Below are 25,767 nucleotides of genomic sequence, written 5' to 3' on the forward strand. Positions count from 1 at the left end.
GTTGGTCGGCCTGGAAGTACTGCATTAACATGGACCTGGCTGGGGCGGGTGAGATGGAAGCCCTGCATGTAAGCCTCCCTCCCTCCTCCTCCTGGATCGTCGGAGATCTGTTGTGGGAGGACAGGTAGCAGCCCTGCTCTCCTCGAGGTTAGGCCATCACCGCTGCTCGCTCAGGTAGTGAAAAACCGGCAGCACGTTCAGCGCTGACCCCAGTTAAACTTTGAATTAGCTGTATGCATTGCATTGTGTACACAGGGGAACAGATGTGCCAGGGCGGGTGGTGGGTACAGAGAGGAATTGATGTGTGGGTGGGGGATACAGTGGGGAGCAGAGGTGTGTGGGGGGGGGAATACAGTGTGGTGCAGAGGTGTGGGGGGGAATACAGTGTGGTGCAGAGGTGTGGGGGGGAATACAGTGGGGTGCAGAGGTGCAGGGGAGATACAGTGGGGAGCAGAGGTGTGCGGGGGGAATACAGTGGGGAGCAGAGGTGTGGGGGGAATACAGTGGGGAGCAGAGGTGCGGGGGAATACAGTGGGGAGCAGAGGTGCGGGGGAATACAGTGGGGAACAGAGGTGTGGGGGGATACAGTGGGGAACAGAGGTGCGGGGGGGATACAGTGGGGAACAGAGGTGCGGGGGGGATACAGTGGGGAACAGAGGTGCGGGGGGGATACAGTGGGGAACAGAGGTGCGGGGGGGATACAGTGGGGAACAGAGGTGCGGGGGGGATACAGTGGGGAACAGAGGTGCGGGGGGGATACAGTGGGGAACAGAGGTGCGGGGGGGATACAGTGGAGAACAGAGGTGCCGGGGGGGATACAGTGGAGAACAGAGGTGCCGGGGGGGATACAGTGGGGAACAGAGGTGCGGGGGGGATACAGTGGGGAACAGAGGTGCGGGGGGGGGGATATAGTGGGGAACAGAGGTGAGGGGGGGATATAGTGGGGAACAGAGGCGTGGGGGATACAGTGGGCAACAGAGGTGGGGGGATACAGTGGGAACAGAGGTGGGGGGGTGCAGAGGGAAACAGGCATTCAAGGTGGTACAGTGACAAAAAGTGTGCAGGGGACTACAGTAATAAAACAATTGGGGTGATCTGGTGTGAAAATACAGGAATTGGGGCGATTTGAGGTATGGAGGTTCAAGTTAACCTTTGTAAAAAAAATAAAAATAAATGCAGATCTTTTTGCAGGTAAAAAAATGTGCATGTATTTACTATTTTTACTAGGAGACTGTAAAGCATTGTCAGTGTATCTGTCTACTTGTACGGACAGTCAGTTACACAGTTAGCCTGTCCATTTACTATCCTAGCTTGTCTATATAGAAAGAGTTTGCCACAGTTGTTTGCGAACCACATCCCTAATACGTGTAGTAAAAAACAAGTTCCTCAAGTTGGGATTTTAAACGGATGACAAACAGTAATCGTAAAAAAATATTTCATAAAGAAAAATCATACATGCTTATTGTGACAGAACCAATAAAGTAACAGCAGAAAATACTGACCCCCAAGTGTAAATTTTCCCCCTGAACAGCAGAAAATCGTAACTCAACAAGTGAAGAAAGAAAATGATCCGTCAGAGCCACGCATGAACAACAGGCCAGGGTATCACCGACCAAAAGTGATTCACGTAAGGCACAATGAGCACTCAGAAGGAGCGCGGCTGGCTGATATAATTTTGACTGTGATATATCTAAATGAGTATAAAAAAAATTTCGACCGATTAGTTCAGTTAGAAAATCTTGAATTATTGGAAATGGAATATGTTCAAATCATGAATGAACATAGTCCAAATAGTCAAAGAGAATCGCCATACCTCAATTCACAGGGGCTTCAAATAGGACAAAAAACATTTGTCCTCCAGAGGCAGATCATGTCAATAACAGACAGGCAAACAGATTATCATTGTTGTAGCTAATAGTTAATGTTTTCTGCCACTTTCAGACTTCATGGTTACCCCAGCCCTCTGGTAGACTCCTGTATTAATATATGGCTGGTAATATTTTGGTCGCTTATATATAGACCACAGCTGTGTCTGTTATTGACATGATATGCCCCTGGAGGACGAATATTTTGTGTTGTTAAGTAGTCCAAAAAAATTCTCCAGAATACAATCTGATTTCAGCAAGGTATAACAGCACTCATCTCCAATCCCTTCCCCCAGGGCCTTTCATCATAGATTGTATGCACAATGCTCAAGGGGATCCCCCAGCTGTTGTCTTTCAGTGCAGAAGCACCAAGACAAACGCATGCCACAAAAAAAAAAAAAAAATCGAAACCCAAATTCAAAATGGAATATACTGCAGCCAGTGTTAATTTTGACGTCAAAATTAAATTCTGTTTTAGTCGTAGTCTTTTGACTAAAATGCAATTAAAGTTTTATCTGTATTTAAGTCATCTGAATTGTTTTCATTTTAGTTGTATTTTCTCTAGTTTCTTTAGTACATTTTAGTTGACTCATTTTTAATGGGTTTAATTAAATTACCATATTTATCTGCGTATAACATGCACCCCAAGTTTAGGAGAGAAGTTTAAAGGAAAAAAATGTACATTTTAAATGCCCATCAATGCAGCCTTATCAATGTCCATCTGCAGCCTTGCCCATCATTGCAGAATGATCAGTGTCCATCTGCAGCCTTGCCCATCATTGCAGAATGATCAGTGTCCATCTGCAGCCTTGCCCATCATTACAGAATGATCAGTGTCCATCTGCAGCCTTGCCCATCATTGCAGAATGATCAGTGTCCATCTGCAGCCTGTCCAACTACAGCTGTACCCAAAAATTAAGCTTTATCGTTTTCAAATGTTGCCACCGAGATAGAGCCGAATGTCCTGTGTATTCGGCTGCTCTTGCAGTCCCGCCCCTTGGCCCGGCTCCTATGATGAACATAACATAGGTCCAATGGCTGGACTGGGCGTGACTGCGAGCAGAGCTGAACCTAGCCAAGTACACAGTACATTCGGCTCGGTCTATTTCTGTGGCTCTCGCTCCTCTTCCCCACACAGCAGGGATCAGCGAATAACATGCACCCACGACTTTCCCCTGATTTTAAAGGGAAATAAGTGTGTGTTATACGCCGATAAATGTGGTATAATGCATTATTTAAGCATTTCTCTAGAATTTTTAAACAAATTTTATACTCCTGGAGTAAAAATCTAATAACATGGTATTATTTATGGTATTAAGATTTGAACATGCACTACAGACACAGTTTTAACCCTTGTGATATATAAGTTATATACCACAAAGGCTAAATCCGTTTCGGTCATGCACTGATTTAGATTTTCTTTTAGTCATAATCTTTTGACTACAATGCCATTTTAGTTTTAGTGATCTGAATTTTTTTTGTTTTAGTCGACTAAAATATTTTCACCTACCAAATTAAAAGTAGTATGGGAATTCTTTTTTTTCATTACCTCAGTGGATGCAGCATCACCAAGCCCTGAGCAGAGAGCTGCTGACTGTCAATCAGCAGCTCTCAGCTCTGCTCCCTCCTTGCTCATCGGTGCGCTGAGCTGTGGAGGAGTCTCAGGCTCTCAGTGGTTCACTAAGAGCCGGAGACAGCTATCAGTCCAGGCACCTGGCGGATCCAGACTTCCATTGTTGGTATGACACAGTGCCTGGACTTATATCTGTGACTTCAGTCCACTCTCTGCTGAAAATGGGTCACAGGAGTGCAAAACTAATTGCGCTCCTGTAATTCATAGGAGAAGCCCAGCCAATGAGCTTTGGCTGGACTTCTCATTTAAAGTGGAGTTACACCCATAACAGTCAGCAGTTACAGAAAGTGTAGCTGCTGACTCTTAATTAGACACTCACCTGTCCCACCGTCCAGCGATACAGGCGCACAAACCCCCACTCCTCTCCGCAGCGCCGGCATTCTAACTGTGGGCGCCTGGTCGTGGCTTCATGGCCAGGAGCGGACTGTGTATGCCTGCGCGCTGTGATTGCCCAAGCAATCTGCTGGGACCTGTGACATGTCCCAGAAGATTGCAGGGAGGGAGGGGGGAGAGCTGGGTGCCTGTAAAAACAGGGTACCCGCTCTCCCCAAATGTGGCATGTCAGGGGGTCACCAGCACTTAAAGCGGAAGTTCCATTTTTGGGTGGAACTCCTCTTTAACAGGGATTGCAGCTTACTAGCCCTAGGTGTGGTGGATATATTTGTTTTCCTTTTCAAAGCTTGTTTTGCTTTATATCCACCTGGTAATCCAGCAAATAACACACATCCTTTCCCTGGGTGGCTACGTCATTCCTCTGCTGTATCTATGGAGGGAGTCATGGTTGTCACCCTAGGCTTTTCTCCTGATATGAACTACAAACATGTCTTTATCTTTTCATCTCAATTACATGGGGGGGGGGGGGGGGGGGCAGGGCAATTGGTAGATTACAGAAGATAGCTAGGAAGGAAGATATTCTTTTGTGCAACAGGAAGTAACAATATTTTCTGTATTTGCTGAAAATGTTTTTTGTTTAAAAAAAAAAAAAGAAAAAAGAAAATAAATGCAGCCATTACAGTTACGGTCATTCTTTAAGGAAATGTAAAGGCCAGAGGTTGAGGGAGGGTTAAAATTGGCAGGAGGGTTTATAGAAGGGGGACTTTGGACTAGAGAACACTTTTTGTGCCATAAGCCCGGTTAAAAAAATTTTTTTTATAAATAGTAGCGCCAGACACCTGGTGTTGAAAAAGAATGTATCTAAAATTATGTGCCCAAATAGTTTTTACAGCCTGGCTCTGTTGTATTCTTCAGATGATACTCTTCTCCTTCTGCATGTCCAAGCATAGAGACTTTTGGCCATCAGACCTGCTACACTCTTACCAACCCTCCTGCATTTTTTTCTAATCAAAAGCCATTGTAATCACACATGTCACATACATCATACACTCTAATGTACATTTTACATTTGCCTCATCCATACAACAATAATAAATTATACATGGCAAATAATGCATTATGCATAAAAGAGCACCAACTAAAATGAGTAGGGAAAGTGAGTAGCATTGCTTTATATTGATTAAAGCTGCAGAAGTGCCATTTATGTTGAGTACAAATGGATCAATTAAAAGTCTATAAAGGTTATTGGTCAGCTGTACTTGTACTGTACACATTTACTAGGTTAAAGTGTAATGCCGGCCATACACGGTTCGAATTTCGAAAGAATTTTCTTTCGAAAATCCTAACTAAGAATTTTTGTACAAATTTTGCACCATTAGTGGGATGCAGCAACGGGCGATTTTCGTACGGAAATCAAATTTGAGGAATCGGACACGATGGAAATTTTTTGAAAAACGAACGATTTTCTAATCAATGATGGAAGAATCGTGCAAGAAATGCAATAAGAAAAAAAAATTTTTGGAGAGAAAAGAAGATTCCCGGCCACGAAAATTATTTTCTGTAGCAGCATGGGGTGATATTGAAGGCTGGGTCAGCCGAATTTTGAAAATCAATGGTGGCGTCATCAGATCACAAAAAAATAAAAATAAATAACTTTCTGATTTTGAAAAGAAAATTTGTTCGAAATTCGACCATGTATGGCTTGCATTAGTCCACCAAAAAATTGCAAAAGCTTTATTCCAAGACTGTTATCTGACAATTCCCAGCCACACCCCTGTGATTAAGTCCAATCAGGGTAAAACGTGTCAGAGAGGTGTGGCTTTGGGCAGGGACTGTCGGATAACAGAAATAAAGAGTTTTTGAAAAAGTGACGTGATCAGTGTGCAAATTTGTGCACAGACATTGCGACACAATAGAGCAAAGACTGCCTCTTACAGCTGGCACCTGTGAAAATCGCTGACCTTGGAGAATGAGCAGATTCTGAAGCAGCGCTCAACATAGTGAATGTTATAACACCAAAAATCCGCCAGCTTTCTCTTCCATCAAGTTTTCAGCAAAAAGAAAGTGAAGGAAAATCTCCAACAGCAACACACATTTTTCTTTTGTTTATTAGAACAGGGGAAGGCTAGAACCCCAATTCAGCTTTTAAATATATGTCTGTCTCTTTTGATGATTTACACTTACTTCCCATCTGTTGAAACAGTGACAGAAAATCAGGGGGATGTCTTGGAGCCCTGAATAGCAGTAAAAACCTGATAAGGGCTTTAACATTTCCCTATTCTATACACAAAACTATTTTTTTTTGTCTGGACATAAAGTACTATAAAAATGTTCAGCACCCACCCTGTCTAGTCCTCTTGCACTAAAATGTTTTAGAAACCCCACACTATAAACGACTTATTCGATGAAGCCTTGGTCTGCTTCAGAGAAGACCATACTTGTGTACCACCATGGCCAAAAAATTTCAGAATTACATAAATATTCATTTACACAAAGTCTGCTGCTTCAGTGTTTTTAGATCTATTTGTCAGATGTTACCATGGTATACTAAAAAGGGGAAGTAAACCCTGATGGGTGTTACTTCCTCTTTGTTTCCCTGCAAAGGTAAAGCATAATGGGCTACTCGCATAGTAGCCTATTATGTGACACTGCTAGCAGCCAAAAAGTGCAGCTAAAACTACAGCACATTACCTCAAACGCTCTGGTGGCCCCAGTGTGAAAGTAGCCTTCGTATCATTTCTTTCTTGGCATAGTATAACAAATATGAAATCAGCAGTTTAGTACAGTGTGGCAGTGTTTACTGTCACTGACTGGTGTAACAGTGATTAGGGCTACTGACTGCCAGTACTTGTCTGGTGACATTGTACTGCTGTAGCGGTGATCAAAGACAATGGCTGGTGGCACTGACATACAGTGATATCAGAGCAGTCAGCCAATGTACACGATCATAGCCAGAGTGGTACAATGTCACAATGGATATACAAGCAATCATTTTTGACACAGTTCTGCTACATTCCTGCAGCCACTGAGAATTTGGCCACAGCTATCACATGGTACAGGGAAGCTGTTATTGGCTCTTTATCATGTGATCACTGTAACCAATAGAGATCACGGTAGTAAACAATGGCGTCATGACTGACAGCCATTGTTTACTATTTACTGTGATCGGTCACAGTGATTACATGGTGCAGGATCAATCACCAAGACCACGTTCCAGCACCCAGACTGGGAGGTGGTATTGGTATGTCCTCTTAGGATGGGGCCTGTCCTATCTGGCAATATATGTACAGTCCATATAGTGAATAATAAGAGAAGTTCAGAAAGAGTCCACTTGTGCAATGTGTCTTCAATCAATATATCAAGTGACGATGTGATCCCTTCACCATTGAGCAAGTTGAACTCTCACCTCAACAAGTGGACCCCTGATATATCAGATAGGTCAGAAACGCATGTTCCCATCAAGGGTAAATCATAAGGTTACAGCAGACCAAGCGGAAGCATTTCCAGGTGAGGTTCTCATCCGTATCGTCAGATCAATGTGATATCATATATGAAAAAGAACAGGCAAATCTAGTGCTCTCCGTTGATGCCAATTTATTAAAACAAATAAATTAAAAGACAAATACCACTCACATTTGTAAGCACTGATCTCCAGTGCTGAGTGCTAAGGCAGAAAAATACCATGCATGGATCAGTGTGTCAGCTGGCGGATGACGTCACGACGCAGGTCACGTGGTCCGTACGCGTTGCGTCCCAGAAAGTAGGCGGGACTTCATCAGCGCTGATGAAGTCCCGCCTACTTTCTGGGACGCAACGCGTACGGACCACGTGACCTGCGTCGTGACGTCATCCGCCAGCTGACACACTGATCCATGCATGGTATTTTTCTGCCTTAGCACTCAGCACTGGAGATCAGTGCTTACAAATGTGAGTGGTATTTGTCTTTTAATTTATTTGTTTTAATAAATTGGCATCAACGGAGAGCACTAGATTTGCCTGTTCTTTTTCATATATGATATCACATTGATCTGACGATACGGATGAGAACCTCACCTGGAAATGCTTCCGCTTGGTCTGCTGTAACCTTATGATTTACCCTTGATGGGAACATGCGTTTCTGACCTATCTGATATATCAGGGGTCCACTTGTTGAGGTGAGAGTTCAACTTGCTCAATGGTGAAGGGATCACATCGTCACTTGATATATTGATTGAAGACACATTGCACAAGTGGACTCTTTCTGAACTTCTCTTATTATTCACTATATGGACTTTTTATTCCTCACTCTATGAAATTTTTTGTATTATTTTGTATTTGCGCTGTACTGATATTTTTTGATTTTGAGATGTGGGATTTGGTAATTTGACCTACAGTATTCTAGCTGCAATTTTATATATTTTTTCACTGTATTTGTTGTGTTTTTAGCGCTGGTTGATTTTTCACTTTAATATATGTACAGTGGCTGGGCAGCAAAGAATAAGTTCACTTTAAAAAAATAATTATAAATGCACATTTGTTTGAAGGTAAAAAATATGCATTTTTTTTTGAGCCTGCAAAGCATTGCACCAGCGATCAGCAGATCATTGGTACCATGCAGGGCTCCAGCAGACCTGTCAGTGTATCTGTGTGCCCGTACATCCAAGCAGATACACTGACTGGAATGATCAATGAACTACCACAGCGTTCATTGAGAACTACAAGCTGACATCCGCAAAGTAGGTCGGTACTTGTAGTTCATTCATACACAGAACTCGAATGAATAACGTGAGCGTGTGGGTGGAGCCCCGCACGGTCGCGCCAATTAAAAAACTGACAGATAGTACAGGGAATTTTTCTCCGTACTGCTGTCACAGGGAGGGGGAGGGGAGAGAATCGGGGACCGGCTGCAGCATTGGGAACAGGTTAGAAGTTACACCCTAAAAACAGGTGGAACATGTAACATATACGAAAAAGGTGAACTTATCCTTTAATGCAGCCACTGCATTTAAGGATTGGTAAGCTAAAATATATTACATTTTTGGTTTTTGGGTTTAATACCACACACACATTACAATATTACTGTCCAATCCCCTTTATAATTTACCAAAGCAATATAATATGAGGGCCCACATAAACTATCCAATAAATTTGAATCCAATCAGACAGGCCTTAGTATTACTTAGCTGTCGATAGATCTAAGGCTCGGTTCACACAGGGGCGACTTGTCCAGGCGACTTCGCCGCCTGACAAGTCGCGCTCCGTTCTGTACTATGGAACCGTTCTAATAGGAGCGACTCAAGTCGCTCCGACTTAGAAAAAAGGTTCCTGTACTACTTTGGGGTGACTTGCATTGACTTCTATACAGAAGTCGTTTTGCAAGTCGCCGCTGATCGTGTGCAGGTCGCGGTGCTGCAAGTCGTGCTGCCCCTGTGTGAACCGAGCCTTAAGGTAATTGTACAGTCAGCTTCTAATGTTAACCACACATTACAATCTGAGTGCATTTCTGACAAATCAACTGACATTTTTTTACTTGTGTGGTCCTTAAAAGGATTATTTTTTATTTTACCCTGACATAATAGTTCAGTTACCTAACTAAAAATATTTTTTAAACATTTCAATTTAGGAAAGCAAGCACATGAGGATAGAATTCAAATTCCCTTTAAGGCATCTGCAGTTTAATTACTTAACATGAAAGCTTTCAAGAAAGCTGTAAGAAAAAAAGAACTCGGTTACAAACATGAGCAAATATTATTGAACAAATGTTTTATTCTTGCATATATTCGCCATATGAAGATGCCCCCAGAATTAAAAGGGCATTCATTCATGCAAGGATAATCTGACCACCCTCAGGGAAGTCAGACTGCAGAGAGAACAGTCAGGCAACTGTCGCCATTGGGTACCTTAAGGTCACTGTATAGTTTTCATTTCTGCACGGATTCCCTTTTATTTCAAAGATCAAATTCAAATGTATAGGGGGGAAAAAAAAGCATCACAGTCATAAATGATTAAGATTCTGCTCCTAACAAAGGGGATGTAAGGCTCTTTGTTTATCAGGAGGGACTTGCTCCTTTTTCTATGCTATTTCTATGCCAGACACAGCTGGAGCTGTTTGCTCTGATTCCCTTTGCCTGAGTACAGCTGATAATCCTACCTCCTCCCTCTCTGCGTATAGATAGGGAAAGGAGTTTTCCTTACCTATATGCAGGCTCTGCCCATGTAGCGTGTTCACTGCACAGGCAGAGAGAGGCATGTTAGCTGTCTGCCAGGTTACAGGCTGACAGTTCACATCCCATGTGCCAGAAACAGTCTGGCAGGGATCTGCAGCAGTTTTCTATATTGAAAACTGCCACATTTCCTTTGTCAAGTAGGCACATAACCCACACAAGCTTCTCGTATCACTCTGAAATAGAAGCTGGCATGGGTTGTGCATAGTCCTGAAACAGGTCTTTCTGCTTTGTTAATGTGCTAATTTATTAAAATCATAATGGCGCTGGAAGCTTCCATTAATGAAAAGCGCTCTTTGAATGGAAGAGGCGGGCCTTTCATTCATCTGCCTGTCCTCCCTTCATAGATCACTTTTCATTCATGGAAGGTATAGTAAAGCTTCTATGAATGGGGGGGCACAAAAAGGCAGGCATAGTCGGCACACTTGATAAGTGCCTGTGAGAGGTCTCTCAGCTCCATAAACCCCAGCAGCGCCAGGGAGGCAGAGGACAGAGGATTGTCCCTTGTGCTAATTAAAAGGGAAGTAAACCCTTCCAAACAACTTGGACCTATAGGTAAGCCTAGATTAAGGCTTACCTGTAGGTCCAAGAAATATCTCCTAAACCTATATGGTTTAGGAGATATTTGCCCGAAAATGGGCACCGCTGTCTACGGCGCATGCGCCGTAGACAGCGGCGCGCATGCGCACTAAATGCGGCAAGTCCAAGAATGGATTTGCCAAATTTGTCGACTCCCGTGCGCATGCGCGGGAGTGACGTCATCGCGGCCTCGCCGTATGACAGCGGCGGAGCTGCGAGGCGCGACTCCCGTGCGCATGCGCGGGAGTGACGTCATCGCGGCTTCGCCGCTGTCATTGGTCGGAGCTGCGAGACGCCACCAGCAAGATGGACGCGGCGGACTACAGGGATCAGCGGCGACTTCGCTGGCTCCTGTGTCAGGTAAGTGACACATAATGAGCTACTATGCGATGCATAGTAGTCCATTATGCTTTACCTTTGCAGGGAAAAAAAGAGGAAGTAAACCCATCAGGGTTTACTTCCTCTTTAATTTTTTTTTTATCTAAACCTAGGATTCAACACTGTGTAAGCTCTGACATGAAGCTTACACAGAGTTATAGATCCAGTAGAGCACTAGAGAGGCAGGGGCACTGGGAATGTCAATGTGGGTGGAGGGCTCTTATAAGACAACATGTCACTTTGTTCTGAAAGGATTTAGGGTTAGTGTGAGGGTTTCCCCTTGAAGAACAAGGTTAGGACTCAGGGATTGGAATAGGGACCTCCTCCAAAGGTCAACAGGCATGTCCCCAGAGGTCAAAGGTCAATAGGCGTGGCTGACCCACCCCCAAAGTGTTCCGCCTACCTAAACTAAGTCGGGAATGAATAAGTCAGGGATTGAACAAGTCTTAAAGTGGTTCTAAAGGTTTGTTTTTCTTTTAATAAAAATAACAAACATGTTATACTTACCTGTTCTGTGCAAGGGTTTTCCACAGAGCAGCCACGATCAGCCTCCTCTGGGGTGCCCCACTGGTGCTCCTCCCCTTCATCCAGTGCTCCTGGGTCCCGCTGCTGCGTCCACTGACACAAACAGGGGGACTCGGCCCCTGCCATCAATCTGTCTAATGAGGTGAGAGACAGCAGCTGGAGCTGCTGGGCTCATGCACATTGCTGGATCAGATCGGGCTCAGGTAAGCAAAGGGGGGGGGGGGTCTGCAGCAAAGAAGGTTTTTCACCTTAATGCATAGAATACATTACAGTGAAAAGACTTGAGACTTTACAATCACTTTAAATCATTTAATTTATCCTTTAAGAAATATTTCATAGGGTTTTAGGTTGTGAAGGAGAACATTTTAGGAGGCCACATCTGGCTCAATGAGACAGTTCATATAGTGTTTCCCAAGGCATGATAATGAGTCATTCCAGCTATCAGACACATTCATTATTGTAAACAGAAGTTCTGCAACTTTTTCCCCCTTTTCTCGTAGGCTAAAAAAATTGTACGGATGATTGTGGCTGGTTGCTGCATGCTTAAGGATGGGAAGACGTTTTACTGCCATCCTTTTTAGTGAGGCATCTGCTTTAATACTATATATGGCTGTCTTTAGCATCACTTAGAAGCCATTGAGAGAATGCGGCTCTGTAATCATTAAGAGTCCTCCAGCAATCAGCAACCACAGCACATCTGCAGAGAGCAGTTGCCAGGCAATTTGCAAGTAAACCCTAGGGCTTCCTGGGATTTAAAGTGAAATCCATCCTCAAATGAGGAAGACAAAAACAGTAACAGGTACCAAACTGCATTCTGCATGGATTTTGTCAGTGTCTGGGGCTGCCCGCAATAAATGACACAAGCCAAATAGTTGTGCAACCATGCAGGTAATGCCAGACAGAAAAATGTTCTTAAAAAAAAAAAAATGCTACCAGCCTTCACTGATACACAATATATTCAGAAAATAAAGGGGTATTGTGCCTGACATGCTATACATGAAAGGGTTTCTATATTTACATCGTCCTTCCTTAGTATATTTAATATGCATTATTTCATTTTACTAAGGAGTTGAATGTCCCCGACAACTCATAAATGAGCACTTGGCTTTGTGCCTTAGACACACACACACACACACACACACACACACACACCTTTTTTTTCTCTCTTGCAGGAGGCTGAACTTTGAAATAGAGCAGAATGCGCATGCATGGTTAAGAAACAAAGCTGAGTGCTCATTCGTGAGTTGCCGGGGTCACACATCCAACAATCAGATCTTTCTGCCATCTGCAGGACATTGAAGGAAGGGCAATGAAATACGCATCTTAAAAAAAAAATAAAAAAATAAAAAGAGACTTACATGTTAATGTACCAAGGTCGCTGTAATGCATAGAGATGTTTTTTCAAAATGTTATTATAGGGTAAAGAGGAACTGCAGTCTGCTTACATAATTTGTAATAAAAACATCTTTGCATATTATTTTATATATACTGTGATTCTGTACTTGCCACATATGCTGCAGAAATCTCCCTCCACTGAGTCTGGCTGCAGTCATATTAACTGTGGGCAGCTGAAGCTACTGCCTGTTTACTTCATGGATTTACACAGAGGCACGTCTCCAGCTCTGCAGCTCTCATTGGCCCTCTTATGACTTATTCCTCCCTCCCTTCCTGGTATACTCTCTGGAGAGTGAGAGAGAGAGAGATGTGCATGATGTCATAAGCCTAGTCTAATGACCAGACAAGAAACAGGAAGTGGGCTGTATAAGAGCCGGTTCACACTGGAGCAGCACGAATTGCAGAGAGACTGCCTCAGACGACCTGCACAAGACAGTAGCGGCGACTTGCAAAATGACTTCTATATAGAAGTCAATGCAAGTCGCCTCAAGGCGCCCCCAAAGTAGTACAGGAACCTTTTTCTAAGTCGGCGCGACTTGAGTCGCTCCTATTAGAATGGTTCCATTGTACAGAACGGGATGCGACTTGTCAGGCGGCTAAGTCGCCCAGTGTGAACCGGCTCTAAGGGATTTAATGGCAGAAAAAAAATATGTTTTAACTATCCAAAGTTAAACCAACAAGGGCAGAAGATTTAATAGATGGAAAGATGAAAAAACTTACTGAAGTTCCACTACTTTAACCGATTGAGATCCGCGCTATAGCCAAATGACGGCTACAGCGCGGACCTGCTTTGCTGGGACGACGTCAATTGACGTCGTCCCGTGCACGAGTGGCCTGCCCGCCCCCTGAGGGGGCGCGAGCGGCGCGCTCTGTGATCAGCAAGTCTATGAGACTCGCCTGATCACAGATCGGAGCAGGGGGTCGATCCCGACCCCTTACCACGTGATCAGCTGTCAGCCAATGACAGCTGATCATGTGATCACAACAGAGCCGGTAGTCGGCTATTTTTCCTCCTCGCACTGACAGCGCGAGGAGAAAAAAAAAAGGCTGATCACCGGCGGCCGTGAGAGGGACTTCAGTCCCGATCACGGCGAGCTGGAGTCAGCTCATCAGTGCCCACCTGCCCCCTGCCAGTGCCACCTATGTGTAGGAAAAAGTGCCACTCATCAGTTCCACCCATTAGTGCCCATAGTGCCACCCATCAGTGCCCATAGTGCCACCTATCAGTGCCCACAGTGCCAGCTATCAGTGCCCACAATCTGCCGCAACAACAGTGCTGCACCTCAGTGCCACATATCTGTACCCATCAGGGTCATCTACCAGTGCCCATCAGTGCCGCCCATCAGTGCCCAGCAGTGCCACCCATCAGTGCCGCCCATCAGTGCCACCCATCAGTGCCCAGTGGTACCTATCAGTGCCCATCCGTGCCATCTTATCTAAGCCCATCTTTGCCCATTAGTACCACCTTATCTGTGCCCAGCTTTGCCCATCAGTGCCCATCAGTACTGCCTTATCTGTGCCTATCGGTGCCACCTTATCTGTGCCTATTAGTGCCCACCAGTGCAGCCCATCAGTGCCGCCTCATCAGCGCATTTCAATGAAGGAGAAAAATGACCTGTTTGCAAAATTTTATAACAAACTATTAAACATGATTTTTTTTTTTTTTGCATCTTTTTTTGTTTGTTTAGCAAAAAATAAAACTCCGAGCTGTAATTAAATACCACCAAAAGAAAGCTCTATTTGTGGGAAAAAAATTATAAAAATTTAATTTGGGTACAGTGTTGTATGGCCACGCAATTGTCATTCAAATTGCATCAGCGCTGAAAGCTGAAAATTGGATACCTAAGCGTATCGTTTTCAGGTGTTTTAAAAAACACATTTTTAAAAATAACATTTTAGAAGTGTATTACAAGCCTTTTACAGCTTCAGACATTTTTATTTAGCCAACTTAAAGCACTAGGGGGAGGTGAGGGAAATTAGTGGCGAAGAGATGCTATTTGAGCATTTTTATTGAAGTCTATGGGGCCAAAAACGCTTGTAATCTGCCAAAAAAGAACTTTTGTACTTTTTTGAGCTTTAGGTGACAAAATGCTCAGATGTGAACAGGTACCATTGAAATGAATGGGACTTTGTTGCGTGTTTTGGAATTTTTGAGATGAGCGTTTTACAAGCTGAAAATTCTCAGGTGTGAATGGGGCCTAAAGGTTTTGTACCTTAACCACTTGCCCAGACCAATTTTCAGATTTCAGCGCTGACACACTTTGAATAACAACACTGTACCCAAATTACATTTTTATAATTTTTTTTCCCCACAAATAGCGCTTTCTTTTGGTGGTATTTAATCACAGCTGGGATTTTTATTTTTTGCTAAACAAACAAAAAGAGATGGAAAATTTAGAAAAAAAAAAAAAAAGTCATGCTTCATAGTTTGTTATAAAATTTTGCAAACAGGTAATTTTTCTCCTTCATTGATATGCACTGATGAGGCGGCACTGGTGGGCACTGATGGGCACAGATAAGGCGTCATTGATGGCCACTGATAAGATGGCACTGATGGGTGGCACTGATGTGCAGCACTGTTGTTAAGGAACTGATTGTGGGCACTGATGGGTGGCACTGTGGACACTGGTAGGTGGCACTGTTGCCTACTGCTAGGTGGCACTCGCCGAGATTAGGACCGATGTCCCTCTCACAGCCGCAGGTGATCAGCTTTTTTTTCTCTCCTCACGCTGTCAGCGCGAGGAGAAAAAATAACCGATTACTGGCTCTGTTGACATCACATGATCAGCTATCATTGGCTGACAGCTGATCACGTGGTAAGGGGTCCAATCTGTGATCCAGCAAGTCTCATAGACTGATCACAGAGCACGCCGGCCGCTCAGGCATGGGAGGACATCAATAGACATTCTCCTGACAAAGCAGGTCCGCGCTGTAGCCATCATTCGGCTATAGCACGGGTCTGAAGAAGTTAATGCATTCTCTGCATTAAGGTAAAAAAACTTTCCATGGTCAGCTTAACCCTCACCTAAATACTTACCTTAGCCCGCCTGTAAGAAGGGAGCGGGGGCAGGGCCAAGCTAAGCTGTGGGTGTCTATAGACTCACATAGTCCAGCTCCAGATTAAGCTCACAAGAATGCCCCTGTAGCAAGTGGCTTGCTACAACAGTGACAAAATCTCTTAAAAAAGGTCACCAGAATGGTTAAAATGACAGAGTTTCAGTAACTACGAGGCAACACAAAAAAACATACAATAAACTGCTAATGCTATCCAGCAAAGACTGTATTTGTGCTAAAGTCAGAGAATTCACTCTAATGTGGTACAAGATTTTTGTTTTCTGAAATCCTGTTGTGCAACTTTGGACCCTTTCTCACAAGCATTTAGTCTGGTCTGTCTGTCAGTTTTTCGGATGGCTGTAGATTGAACCACAATGTATTTTTATGGGCTAGGGGATGTAAATGAATGTACATCTATTTATATCAGCCTGGTCCATGTCTATTTATGTCTGCAGAAAGAACAGAAATGGTTTGTGTCCTTTTCCATTTTATTTTTGACAAAGTGCAATATTCTTGTTGCACAGGTTCCTGGAAAAGGCCGTAGAGTAGAGTAAGCAAATGCTGTGGCAGATACCATATGGAGACAAATGACCCCATGAACCAAGTATAAATCACCAGCACACTGTGACTCATTAAAAATCATTTCCAAATGTTTATTAAAGAGATCAGATCACAGCAATATCACATACCTGATGAAGAGGTCCTACATGGCACGGAAACGTTGCTCCTTACCATTGTTCTGTGATCTTCTCAATAAACGGTTGGACATTATATTTGCCGAAATGTTGCCACAGTATGCTGGCGATATATACTTTGCTTCTTTTCCATTTTTGCGGACAAACAGACGTCCTCTGTTTTTGGGACAGAAATTTTTTCTGTTTATACTTTTGTCACCATCCAGTGGCACATACGAGTATGGTGCCAGAGTGGCTCTCCTGTGCTGGATCACATACCTAGTACGTGATCTGGCACTCATGGGTAGGAGGCATGCGCGGCTGTGCTGTGATTAGATGCAGTGCGGTGCTGGCCAATGGATGTCTGCCTGTACCCACTGATCAGCGCAGGAAACATAAAGAACAGAGCTCTGCCTATGTAAATAAGCAGGGATGTGGTGGATTTTGTTACCCTGCAAAAACAGCACATAGTAAACAAAAAACACTGGTTAGGCACAAATTTAGTACAGTGACAGTGCATATTTTTAGCACTGATCACTGTATTAGTGTCACTGGTTCCCACAAGGCGTCAAAAGTTTCCAAGATCCGCAATATTGCAGTGCAGCTCTAAGTCACTGATCACCTCTTTTACCGGTATATAAAAAAAAAAATTACAATTCCAGTATATATACAGTTATACACCATTGTTTGCAGACCTCATAATGATATACATTTAGAAGCAAAAAAAAAAAAAAAAAAGTAATTCAGAAAAAAGGTGTATAAGTGTATAATTTGTGTGTGTGTGTGTGTGTGTGTGTGTGTGTGTGTGTGTGTGTGTGTGTGTGTGTGTGTGTGTGTGTGTGTGTGTGTGTGTGTGTGTGTGTGTGTGTGTGTGTGTGTATATATATATATATATATATATATATATATATATGAAAAGGAAAGGTAAATGGTAATTATTGCACACAAAGGTCATAGGGTAAATAAAAGCGCTAATATCTGAGTATTCAGACTTCTAACTGGAGAAATAGTGAAGTGGCATAGTAGATATTGAGGGCGATTTAGATCACACACCTTCTGCACCATAAACAAGTGAGCAAAAGGGTTTTCCAAATCACCGGATTTAAAATCATTGGCTCAATTTTTTCTCATTCACCCCACTAAACGCTTAGAGTGGATGGAGGAATCTCCATTGCCATCTAATCTATTCTTGCAGCTGTGGCACCCACAGTCTCAACAGACTACTAACACGTTTGTAACGAGAATTGCAATTAAAGCGTCACACCACCGCCGAGAGGTCCAGATATAACTTTTAATGGAATAAAGTTGTGATTACAATCCAAAAAAGTATCCAACGCGTTTTGGGAGTCCAAGCGCCCACTTCATGACATAATGGCTTGACTGATAACCAAATCAGAATTGAACTGGACGTGCAACTGTATTTCTTCCAGTGTGAATTACAAGCACAGGTCTTTTCAGCAGCTTGTTTGGCTAACAACACGTTTGTGTCCATGCGGGTGCACAAGACAGATTCCCTATTGCATGTCTCAGCTGCTACAATGAAACAGCGAATAATCCTTCAACGGGCTGGAGCTTCACACAACATAAATCTACAGATTACAATGAAAAAGGAGTTAAATGATCCCTCTCTAAGTGGACTGAGATGTGCACAAACTGTAGCCCAGGAATTACTATAATTGGCAGACAATGGTTAACGACGGCCTGTAATTTGGCCCCCAGATATAGAACTCACTATTATGTAAGCACTTAATTGGCTCTTATATAACACATTTTTATAATGAGCTTTCCTTACACGGCCACATATACTGAAATTTAATGATTTAATATTTGGATCATTTTTTTTTTTTACATGCATGAACATGTGTGACCTAGTCCATTAGCTCCAAATTTCTCCATATTACAACATATATAAGGCCAAGAACTTCCAAAATGTTTCCATTTTTGTAGCTGCCATTTGAAAAAAAAAAAAAATACTCCACCTCCACTTTTATGATCAGGTAAAGAGCCCACTCACACCACTTGCAGTGTTTTGCACTGCGTTTTGAACAGCGCCCCCAACACACCTCCACAACCTACATGCGCTGCAATGCATGGTGGCACGGTGTCCTGTGTAGGGTACTCTAAAATAGTGCAGCCTTCGTAATAGGTTGTTGCATTTTCACCTCAATGCACAAAAGCATGATGTTACAGAGAACTGTGTTTTGGTGTGACTGGGCCCTACAGTAATAAAGTTATTTTAATTTGATTTGGTGTGATAGTTTGATATGATGAAACACAACTGTGTGGTCAAGGTCAGATTGAAAGAACATCAAGTTCTCCTTTGTGAAGGCTACATTTTTAAATGGCTTCCACTACTGCAGACATGCTCTCACGATCTACAGAAACAAATTTCAAAAGAACACACAACAATTCACAGCAAACCAATAAAGAATAATATCATTAGAGTTATGCCCCGTGCACACGATAGGATTTTCCGATGGAAAAGGTGTGATAGGACCTTGTTGTCGGAAATTCCGACCGTGTGTAGGCTCCATCACATATTTTCCATAGGAATTTCCGTAACACAAAATTTGAGATCTGGTTCTCAAATTTTGCGACAACAAAATCCGTTGTCTGAAAATCCGATCGCGTGTACACAATTCCGACGCACAAAGTGCCACGCATGCTCGGAATCAATAAGAAAAGCAGAACTGGCTATTGAACTTTTTCTTGGCTCATCATACGTGTTGTACGGCACAACGTTCTTGACGTTCGGAATTTCAGACCAACTTTGTGTGACCATGTGTATGCAAGACAAGTTTGAGCCAACATCCGCCTGAAAAAATCCCATGGATTTTGTTGTTGGAAAATTCTATCGTGTGTACAGGGCATTAGAGTATATCAAACCTGCCTTTCTCACCCCAGAGGATCCCTTAAAATAGTTTTCAGGTCTAGGGGAACCCCTGCTAAAAGCAATTCATTGTTGGTCGGTGAGACAAATGCCCCTTGCGTTGGTGGTCAGAGGAAAGAATGTGCAACCTTTATTTACCATGTTGGTCAGAATTACACTCTTCCAGACAGCTAAAAAGTTAGTGTTATGCTGCTGAACCTGTCAAATGGCATTACATCTGAATCTAGGTTGGTACCACCAGATGGGAGGTTAATCAGACCCAGCTCAAGGAACACCTAGCAACCAGGAGAGGAACCTTGGGGTTCCATGAAACCCTGATTGAGGATGACTGATCTAAACTCAAGAAAACAAACGCTATATATTGCAGCTTGCAAGTCCTTAGCTGTGGTGGCTAAGTCGTTTTCTTACAGGCTTTTCTTTTATATTTTGGTGATCATGCCAGTAACATGCATCCTGTAAAACTGTACTGTATCAAGGGATGTTGTCACCCTAGGACAGGAAGAAGTGTGTTAGGACTATATAGCATCTCCCCCTTATTTTTGATATAATTGAGGGAGGTGTTCTGCAGTCCAAAACACACTTCTGGATTACACCAAGATTACACTGCAGAGTGCACAAGGCAGCACCTGCTTTCTTGCAGGATCAACAGGTATTTTTTGCACTTATCAAACACATACAACAAATCAGGTTTAATGTTATAGTTTACGGACAAAAAGTGAGCACATAAGTGATTTTTTATTTTAGTTAGACTGGTCTTAAAAGTAACATATCTGGATAGAAATATGGGGGCTATCACCGAGAGCTTGGTTTTGAGGGTACAAACTCATTATTCTTTTCTCTCCTTGGTGAGTCACTAATCCAGAGCAAAAAGCATGTGAACATATCAAAAGCCTAACACCTCACTGGCTGCGTGATTGATCTGGGTGAATGACCCACAAAGTAGTTAAAGTAGTGACAGCTCGAAAGCATGCAGACACAAGTCAGCAATGGCAGTTTCCAAATTATTATTCTAACAGGTTCCCTTTAAATGAAAGGGAAGCTATAAAAGTGTATACATGTTAACCAATGTTCTATATCCATTATTATAAACAATACCCCCTGAGTGTGATTTTATTTTTATTTTTTTTTGAGCTTTTTAACTATGAATAACAGACTTTTCCAAAAAAAATAACAAAGGGGGAGCCTGGAAAATGTAACAAGGAGCCTAAATCCACACCCACTGAATAAAAAGAAGAATGCAAATTATTAAATGTGTAATATATCTTTTCCCCTAAATAAAAAAAATAAAAAATAAAAAGCGGTGTGCTAACCAGATTATCATATGATCGCTTTGAAAGCGGTATTTCTCATATGAATTTCTGATCGTGTGTATGGTCCTTTAGTCTTGTTTCCAGTTGGTGCATTGTGAGAAAGATTGCCTGTAAATATAGAGGCGTTTAAAGGGCCCTCAACCTGTGAACATTTTACTTTATGGATTTGTACATTTCCACAAGTTTCTAAAGGCTCAGAAGATTTGCAGAAAGCTGAGGACCTCACAAAGCAAGTAAATGATATCAGTTTTTCATAGAATTTCAACTTCAAAATTGTCTATAAAGAGATACTCTGCTTACAAGTTCTGGACCCTCTAAAGTAACATCTCTAAGGTACCATATATATTACTATCTTATTATTGGCCAGGATCCAAAAAGTTTCATTGATAACATGAACAATTTATTAGTGTCAAAATAGGATTTTTATAACAGCTTACCTGTAAAATACTTTTCTTGGAGTACATCACAGGACACAGAGCCATAGAATTAAAGTGGTTGTAAACCCTTTACAACCACTTTAAACTATAGGCAAGCCTATAATTAGGCTTGCCTGTAGTTGCACTGGATATCTCCTATCCCTGTATTTGCATGTGCGGACATCATGCGGCACATGCACCCTTAATCCAACTGAAGCAATGAGGGATAGACGAGGATGGCTACGGGGGATTCATTCTCAGGTAAGTGATTCATAACGAGCTAGTATGCTATGCATACTAGCTCATTATGCCTTTATCTTGCAGGGTGTGTTTTTAGTTTTTTTTTTGCAGGAGGGTTTACTTCCTCTTTAACTAACTATATGGATATATAGGCACCTTTAGGTGATGGACGCTGGTATACCCAATTCAGGAAGTTCACTCCCTCAGTTTTTTGTAGCAAAGCAATATACCTAAACCCCAGAAAGAGGGGAGGGACCTGTGTCCCGTGATGTACTCCAAGAAAAGGATTTTACGGGTAAGCTGTTTAAAAATCCTATTTTCTTTATCGTACATCACAGGATACAGAGCCATAGTATTAACTTAATGGGACTTCCCATAGCAATTCTATTTGAGGGGAGGGAGACACAGTCTCTTGGTTCGGGCAAAAACCACATTTGGTAGAAAACCTGGACGAGGACGCAACACAGAATGAGAATCAATCAATCATGAGAATCCAACCTAGCTTTTACAGGTATTTGGTTCTAATGTGCACGCTTTGCTCCAAATGAGCCACCAACTGGTCTATTAGCAATAGATCGTCTAGGTACGCCAAGACTGTTATGCCCTGTTCCCTTAACTTGGCTAGAGGTGGAGCCAGAACTTTTGTGAACACCCGGGGTGCTAGCTCGAAGGGCAAGGCTACAAACTGAAAATGATGCTGTTCTACCTTGAACCGCAGAAACCTCTGGTGAGCAGGAAATATAGGGACATGCAGATATGTCGATAGATGCCAGAAGTTCTCCTCCTTGTAGGATAGAAACCACTAGCCTGATCAACTCCATGCGAAAAGTGTGGATCTTCAGGAACCGATTTAGATTCTTTAGATCTAGAATGGGTCTGACAACTCTATTTGGTTTTGGTACCGTAAAGAGGTTTGAAAAAAACCCCAAACCTTGTTCTTCTGTGGGAATTTATATGATCACCCCCTGAGTCAGTAATCGGTCTAGTGCCCGAAACAAAGATTGCCTTTTCCCTGGATCTTTGGGAACGTTTGACCTCAGAAAACTAGACGGTGGAAACTCCCAAAATTCTACTTTGTACCCTAGAGACACCGTGGAGATGACCCATCTGTCCTGAATTTCCTCTTGCCAGACTACTGAGTATTGCAGAAGCCTTCTGCCCACTCTGGCGAGGGGGGAGGCGCCCCTTCATAATGAGGCTTTAGAATTCTGTTTTGCAGGTTTCTGCTCACAGGAATTCTTTTGTGCCTGAACCTGACCCTGAGGTTTTCCTCTAGAGTCTGACGGCGGAGGCCGTCGCCACTGGCTAGAGGCGGATGCTCCTGGCACAGGAGAAAGAGTCCGCTTAAATGAAGGGCGTTTATTCTTTCTTTTGACTGGCAAAAGAGTACTTTTCCCACTAGAAATCATTTGGATGTATTTGTCCACATCATCCCCAAATAGCCGATCCCCATGAAAAGGAAAACCAGTTAGGAGCCTCTTGCATGGTGCTTCGGCCGACCAATTTTTGGAACCTCCTTAAGGGCCTGTCTAAACGGGGACTGACCGATGCCTACTGCAGCGACTACAGGCTGACTAACCAAACCTGTCAAAGAAAAAGAGGATTTTAACAGGAATTCCAACCTTTTATCTGTTGGATCCTTAAGCATGTGTGCATTGTCTACTGCACAAGTTAGACTTTTATTCACACTGGTTATAGCAGCGTCAGCTGCTGGTATATTCCATCTTTTGGTGAATTTCTCCTCCTTGGGATAGAGTACTGTGAATCTCTTTGGAGGGCGAAAATTATTATCTGAGTGATCCCATTCAGCATAAATAAGCTGTTCTAGCAATGCATGGACAGGAAATGCATACAAAAAGGCTGTGAAGGTTTTAAAGGAACCCAAAGAAGAAACAGAACTTTCAGCTGACTCCGTTGGGGGTAGCTTGAAAGTGGAATGAACCATCTCTGTAAAAGATTGTACCAGCAATTTCTCAGATTGCGAGGCTGAAAAAGGTTCATCCACCGTTGTTTCCTCTGCAGAGAAGTAATCAGTTTGTCTTTCCTCCTGATCGTCTGAGGGTATTGCCTCCTCCTCTACCCACTGTTCCCTTGGTAAAGGGTCTGCAGTGGGGGAGGGGGATCTACCACGCTTCCTATCCCCATGGATGGAGGATGCGATTAAAGACGCTAATCTTCCCTCTAGGCCCAGCAGGGGGGAGTAAAAGGCATTTTCAGTCACATATATAGGGGCTGAGATGTGAGAAGCAGCTGCACCACCAATTGGTTCCAATGACTCACCCTGGCTTGCCACATCTGGTATTTCAGGAGAGGACGACAGTGTGGAGGCACAACTGGAGTTCAACGCCTGGGGGTGAAATTTTTGGTACCTTCTTTGTGGTGTCTTTTTTGGGAGCCATAGTGCTAAGCACAAAAGCAGAGGCACTAAGTAAATGCCTTACATGCCCCCAGTGCTCCTTTGTGCCAGTGCAGACCCGCAAGAGGGAAGGAAAAGGGAAGGCTGGGGAGGTGGATCAAGCTTGACGCTTATGGGGGGGGGGGGGGGCTGGGGGGAGTAAAAACTACCGTTGTACCTCCCAGCCCCTTAGTTCCCCCAGGAAGGGAAAAGAACATGCTGTTGCAAACTTTGTTCTAGATGAGGAATCCCCCCTGTCTGCTGAGTCCACACACATGCTGTTTAGCTGGGACACTGAGCTGGCTGAGAAGCAACGTACCAAGGTATGTGCATTTATTCCCTCTAGTGACTTTAAGGCCTGACAACATTTGACTCATGGAAGAAAAAAACCATAGGTGGACTTTTTACAGTTCCTAGGCTTCTTCCCTTACCTTATCTCGCCGCAGGATATTGCTGAAGATAGACAGATCCAAACTTCACCCATCATGGTAGGCTGTGTTAGCAAACCTTCAAGGACCGGGTCCCTTTTTTATGGGGGCTCCACTCCCTTGGACCTATATTAGCACCTCGCCAGGAAAAACTTTAGGTAATGTGAGCGTGACCAAAGTCCTGGGTCCAGGGGCCCAGCCCTGCAAGGAGAGGCGTTACAGGCAAAACCTCGTTCTTCATATACGAGGCCCGGGCACCATCCACTTTGGCCTCAGTGGCACTTTGGATGGATCCGGTCTAAGGAGCCTGTTTAAATCCAGCAAGGATCGCTCCAGCAGAACTCTTCAGAGTACATCTTCACTCGTGACCAACACCTTAGACACTGGCGAAAAAACTAAGGTACTCCTGGTAGGAGGAGAGGTTATATAGGGAGTGAACTTCCTGTATTGGGTATACCAATGCCCATCACCTGAAGGTGCCTATATACCCATATAGTTAATACTATGGCTCTGTGTCCCATGATGTACGATAAAGATACTTTTTTGTTTCCACTAACATTACATTTTTTATTAAAAACTTTTGGGGTGTACTCCCTTCTTCAAGGTCAAAGCACTAATGCTGTACGATTAGTACTGCTTAGACCTTGAAGGGGGTACACCCCAAAAACATTTCCTGAAAATGTTGCAAGTGCATTAATATGGCTAAAATCACTGCATGGACAACAGGATAAGCAACCATATCCCTCTTTTACGGTATATCACCAGACAGTATCAAAGATTGAAATTAAAACTTTCTAACTAGCTGCTATGACCAAAATATGTTGTTAATATTGGGCTGGGCCTCCCCCAAAAAAAAAAAAAAAAAAAACACACATCAGAAATAAGGTGCTACAGAGAGGACAGAGTCTCAAGCATGCTTATTAACTGTAATTTTCTTAAACAGAAGATTACTAAGCAACATTTTAACCTACAAGGCTCCTGAGCCTTGACAGCAGTTACCAGTTTAAATAACGCACAAACAGTGAAAATTACAAACATTTAAAAAAACTAGTTTCAGGTTGTACCTCTGAGACGTCAGTGACTAAGGCTCCAACACCCGTGTAGTAAAATGGATACAGGAATACAGGAAGTGGAAACAATATCAAGAGGCCCAGAACACCAAGGATGAAATTGTGCCACACACCTACATGAAAAAAGTACAATATGACAGATTTATATAAAGATCTCTACAGCCACACAAATATACAAAAAGGTAAAAAGGTAATGACACACACATAACATTTTGCTTAAAGCTATTGTCAAAAAACTAATTAAAATACGATTTTGGCACTTACAGTAAAATATCTTTCCTGGAGTCCACTGAGGGACACATGAATACAGATACAATCAGGTTATACTGCTGCCTACAGGAGGTCTGGACACTGGAAAACAGAAAAATTGTAAGCCAGC

The 25,767-nt window shown here is 43.0% G+C and overlaps 1 protein-coding gene across 1 annotated transcript in view; it reads right to left on the minus strand.

Annotated features, from left to right (window-relative positions):
• MBTPS2 (membrane bound transcription factor peptidase, site 2) overlaps positions 1 to 25,767 on the minus strand; it is a 91,543-nt gene that overhangs the window by 29,105 nt on the left and 36,671 nt on the right. The window contains exon 6 of the mRNA XM_077480710.1: positions 25,383 to 25,501. Coding sequence (XP_077336836.1) covers positions 25,383 to 25,501 — 119 coding nt within the window. The remainder of the gene's footprint in view (positions 1 to 25,382; positions 25,502 to 25,767) is intronic.

This window comes from Lithobates pipiens, unplaced genomic scaffold (genome assembly GCF_037356315.1).
Source record: "Lithobates pipiens isolate NorthernLeopardFrog02 unplaced genomic scaffold, aLitPip1_a1.2 Scaffold_16, whole genome shotgun sequence".
Classification (NCBI taxonomy): domain Eukaryota; kingdom Metazoa; phylum Chordata; class Amphibia; order Anura; family Ranidae; genus Lithobates; species Lithobates pipiens.